Consider the following 5,126-nt stretch of genomic DNA (forward strand, 5'->3'; position numbering starts at 1 on the left):
AACAAAAGAAAAGAAAAATGAAAGATGCCTTTTATGGTTGAATCATGCCAAATTCCTCTTTTATGGACCATCATTTTATATTTGCACTCTCAGGCTTTCATGTGCACAGGTCAAAAATGTCAAGCTTCATGTCCAACTCCATTTAAAAACTATATCATTGTTTCACCCCAATTCTTGTGATATAGCCTCTTGCCATGCTCTATTTACTGTGGAAAGATTCTCTGCTCTTGTGGGAGCTTTTTGTTCATTTGCTCCCTTGAGTAAAGCTAAATATTAATTTAAGATCCTAAATTTTACAATTAAAAAAAAAAAAGTATAGAATGAGACCATTTACCTTTGTTACAAAGTCAGTACACTTAATCTTGACCATTAGATGGGAAATTGGGTTGCTACATTTATTCCAATGACCAAGCTCAAACTTCAATAAAAAATTTTTCGAACTTTGTGACTCATCAGATGGTTGTAAATAATTGTGACTACCTTGTATCAAAGGTAAATAGTCTCATTATATATAATCCCTTAAAAAACAACTCAATTCACATGTTCTATATACTTTTAAAAAATAGCATCCATAGATTGAGTATAAATTGTCCACTTTTTTGAATAGCAAGATCAAGGATTTGTAGAACTCGAACCTAATTTTAAAAAATAAAAAATTAGTCATATAGTAAACTTGGGGATCAAAAAATATAAGATGAGGAACAATCATCCCAAGTACCTATTTTCCCAAGGAAGTTACAGTATATTCCGGCTAGAGCATGTTAATGAATGGATTTAACCTGTTAAATTTGCTTTCTTTATGCCCTTCCACTTTTAGACTTGTATGTTCTTGTTTTGTCACACGTGTTCCACAAATTGTGGTCATGTGAAGCCACATGCCTTCCCCTTTCCCGGAAATAAGTGTTTACTATTATGTTATGTATTATAAAACTTCCCATACTTCTTTATCTTGTTTTCTCCTTTTTATTTTTGTCCTTTTTCTTTGCTGAGAAAATTTTAAAGCCCCTTTTATTTCTATAAAACTTGTTATACCCTCTTACTACATTGTTTAGTTACCTGCATCAGCCACAGGAATGTATCCATATTAAATTCTCTATCTCCAAGTATTATTTTATTGCAAAGCAAGATTCATCTATCCGATCCGAAACAGTTGAGATAAGGCTCTGGTGATGATAGTAATGATGATGATTTTGTAGGATAGAATAAAAAATTTGAATGAAAGGAATCAAAGAGTTGAAAAATTTTAAAGAATATAAAATTTATAACTTTTTTTTTTAAGGTTAGTCACTAGGTCGAGGAGGTTATTTCCCCAAACTTTGAGGATGTAAAAAATTAATGGTGGGAGAATGCTATATTATGCATAGAGTCCTTTAACAAAAAATTAATATAAGAAATTGTGGGAGAATGCTATAGGCCCTGTTTGATAACTGAAAAAGATATTGCAGTCACTCCTCACCCAAAATTTGTAGGGATGGTCCAAATTTTAAGGCATAAACTGCAAGAGTGACTACTTAATATGAGAGAGAGAGAGAGAGAGAGAGAGAGAGAGAGAGAGATAACTGCTTAATATGAGAGAAAGAGAGAGGTGAGAGAGAGAAATCAACTGTCATTTATTGGAATTCAAAGGAAATAGACATAAAAACAAGGGTAGTTCACTATAGAGTAGATATTGCACTGCCCTTTTGAGAGTCTAGTTTCACCAAAACAAATGACCTCAAACAATCAATTCACCAATCAAAGTACTCAACAATGAGAGACCAATCACTGGCATTTATTTCAAATTTCTCCTGATTTATTAAAATCCCTCTCTGAGACCTCCCCAACAAAGAAATAAAACTTGAAAAAAGAAAAAGGAAAATAAAAAGATAAAAGAGCAACAAAAAGAGCTCTAAATTTCTATGCTCCTCCCCATTCTTTTTTTATGTACACCACATCTACATAAGTCCTTAAACAGTGTACTACACAGACAACAGCACTTTTAAACCCTAAACTTACAAACCCCAGTTCAATGGTTACAGTAAAAAGAGATTATATACTATGAGAAAATTCACCTTTGTTACAAGGGGTCATAATCACTTTTGGTCGTCACACATGAAATTTGACAGTTTGAGGTATATTAAAAGTTTAAAAATTTATCTCTCAAGCTCTGAACCCAATCAATGGCACACTTTCATCCTGTCCGATCTCGTATCCACCAATGAAGGTGATTGTGACTGTGACCTCCTTATTTCAATGGTAAATAGTCTTATTGTATACTTTTCCCACTAAAAATCTGAAGACGAAGAAGATGACAGAGACCCAATCTCCATGGACCCATAATAGAGAAGCTCTTGAATCATTTGTTCAATGGATTCGTCGTCTGAATTTTGACAATTCTGCCCCTTTTCATGATCACCATTGCTGCCACTGCTCTCTCCTCCGTTTTCGATCCTTTTCGAAGTGCCGGGTTTGTCCCTGCAGGGGTTTGAGGGCTTGTGTTCTTGCAGAGAGGCAAGGCAGCAGCGCTGAAGCTTAGCGGTGAGGTTCGGCGAGAGGACCCGAGGGGAATTTTGAGAGTTGTTGGGGTCAAAAGGGAAGTTGGTTCTGGCCCTTGGGCCACACATGAGCCTTGCTGCTTCATCATAGGCTTTTGCTGCGTCCTCTGCCGTTTCAAAGGTGCCGAGCCATATTCTGGTTTTGCTGAACAAAAGAAGAGAGAGAGAGAGGTTAATTTATCAGAGGAGAGAGAAAGTAAATCTATCAAAAAGAGGAGGGAAAGAGTAAATTCATAAAAAAGAGCAGAAACACTGAATTCTGAAGATGAACAGTGGGTACATTGTTGAGATATAGAAGCTCTCTCTCTCTCTCTCTCTCTCTCTGTCTCTCTCTGCACACAAGAACCAAGAGAAATGCAAAACACCAAAACCATAATAGAAATACATATTATAGCTCTCTCAAACCAAAACCATAGGGAAGTACAAATTCTCTCTCTCTCTGATAATTTCATCCATCATGAAAAAAAAAAAGCAGTCCCCCCCCCCCCCTCCCTCCCCCCACTCCCCCTCTCACTCAGAATGAAGTAAACCCGATAATAACAATTACCCCCTCCCCTCCCCTCTCCTCCCCTTCTAACCAAAAAACAGAGCAATGCATCTCTCTCTCTCTCTCTCTCTCTGGGGTGATTGAGGTGCTTACAGTAATGGGTGCCTGATTTCAGAGACCCAAGAGCCCCAGTGCCTCTGTCTCACTCCCCTGAATCTCTGTGTCCTGGGCATGGAAGTATTTGGCATAGCTGAACTTAATGCTTTGTAGCTTCTTCACAGTAGAGAGAGAGAGAGAAAGAAAGAGAGATAGAGAGGGGGGGGGGGATGGATTTTGAATTGAGAATTGAGAGAGACATGGGGCTTTTGTAGTGGTGGTGGGGTTCTTTAATTAGGAGGGACCCCACCCATGTCTCAATACACTTCTATAAATTTTCTCTCTCTAATTTATTGGAATTTGGGGATGCTCTGATTTGTTGGAGGATGAACAAACATGGACCTTATTCAAAATCTTGGCAGAGTCAGACATCATAGGCTCTTGTTTTCTCTCTCAAAAGAGATGTTTTCTCTCTCATCAGCAAAACTACCTAGCTTTGCTTTTCTACGGATGTTACTTTGTTAACTGATTCTCACAATTTATTTACTTTGTAATTCAATGCTTTCAACTCCACCATGAGTTTTCCCAAGATACACACTAGGTTCTTACCTTTGTTCTTTTACTCATCATTTTTTTAACAGTTTCTATCTCTAAAGTTAGAGAGAGAAACAAAAAATCCTAAAAAATGAGCTGTAGGACCAAGCCTTTCCTAAGGTCTTATAGATAACCAAAACCTTCAACTATGAGTAAATTTCACCAAATTTGCACTTAAAATTACTTATAGTGCATGGCCCTTTATTTGTACCTACATTTCCATTTAAAAGGAATAGCTAACTCGTGTTAAATAGTGCAGGTTGGCTCTACCACCTGTTTGATCATATTCTTATTGAAAATGAGCATTTGGATCATATGGAAAACCAGCAACTGTGCCTTTTGAATAATGGTAATCCGGCTCTTTGGAGACATCCGATAAAATTGGAATGATACATAGTAGATTAGCATGGCCCTGAGCAAGGACGACAGCCACAAATCGAGAAATATACATAATTGAGAGATAATTTCAAAATTATCTATTCAAATTCGCGACCTTTTTCAGTACTTAATCTCGACATCGAACATTTGCGCATTGCATTGTGCCTCGACATTCAGTTGCCGGAGGCATTAAATGTCGAGCCCACGGTATTCTTTATTAGTAAAACTGTTAAGGTTCTAAAGTTTTGTGAAGTTGTCACAGAATTTTGTACAGCCGAATACACTTGTACATTGTTTCTGTCGGTCAATTAAGTTTAACATTAAAAAAACCGCGTAAACAGCTTGCATTGTACTCGTTAAGCAGTCGAATACTTAATTAAGGATTTAATTCGACATTTTTTTGGGGAAATTACCTTCAATTTTGTGGGATTTTAGGCAAATCAAAGTAGCACCTTGACTCCTCACAGTTGTTCCTTTCAAATGTACTATATGATCGATTAACAGTCTCCTTGTGTACTGATTTTAATCGCATTTTGTTGGAGACAGGAAAAACCTAGTTTTAGAGTGACAAGAGAGGATAGTGCATTGTCCTTGGCTTTCTATAAAGAGGAGCCTACTTTAGAGGAAAGTTAAAAATGTGTCAAGAGAAAATGAACAGACATTGTTTATAGAAATAAAAGGAGGGATTGGTAGTTGCCTCAGTGTGACAAACAAAGCCACTAGTTTTAAGGCAAATGAGTATATAAGCTCCAGTTTTAGTGTTCAAAAAAGTGCAGGCCAGACGCGGTATTTGCACGAGTCAAACCAGATCGGGAACCGGGTGACTCAGGACCGGAGAATTCCCAAAAATAACTTGAGTCTCCTGTCTTTTCATAGTACTTAAAACCTTATAATTAGGGGGCTGGCAGCAGACCTGGCCACCCTGGCCCTAGTCTCCATAGAGTTGGCTTAGGCCGGGCCTGGCCTGGCCCAGCCTTGATTGGGCCAAAGACGGACTTGCCTAGGACCGGCCATGGTCCTATAAAGGCTGGGCCAGT

At 37.8% G+C, this 5,126-nt stretch overlaps 1 protein-coding gene and 1 non-coding gene across 2 annotated transcripts; one reads left to right on the forward strand and one right to left on the reverse strand.

The window, feature by feature from the left end:
* Positions 1-1,770: 1,770 nt before the first annotated feature.
* Positions 1,771-3,363, reverse strand: LOC18435572 (ethylene-responsive transcription factor ERF003). Its single transcript, XM_011625641.3, has 2 exons — positions 3,175-3,363; positions 1,771-2,679 (listed from the first exon to the last, which is right to left on the reverse strand). The coding sequence occupies exons 1-2, from the start codon at positions 3,267-3,269 to the stop codon at positions 2,265-2,267; spliced, it is 510 nt and encodes a 169-aa protein (XP_011623943.1). The 5' UTR covers positions 3,270-3,363; the 3' UTR covers positions 1,771-2,264.
* A 704-nt stretch (positions 3,364-4,067) lies between these two features.
* LOC148779632 (U6 spliceosomal RNA) lies at positions 4,068-4,169 on the forward strand. The gene has a single exon (XR_016046619.1). It is a non-coding gene; the product is annotated as a U6 spliceosomal RNA (small nuclear RNA).
* Positions 4,170-5,126: the final 957 nt, after the last annotated feature.

Source organism: Amborella trichopoda, chromosome 12 (assembly GCF_054954075.1).
Source record: "Amborella trichopoda isolate Santa Cruz 75 chromosome 12, AtrichopodaSantaCruz75HAP2 v2.0, whole genome shotgun sequence".
Taxonomy (NCBI): Eukaryota; Viridiplantae; Streptophyta; class Magnoliopsida; order Amborellales; family Amborellaceae; genus Amborella; species Amborella trichopoda.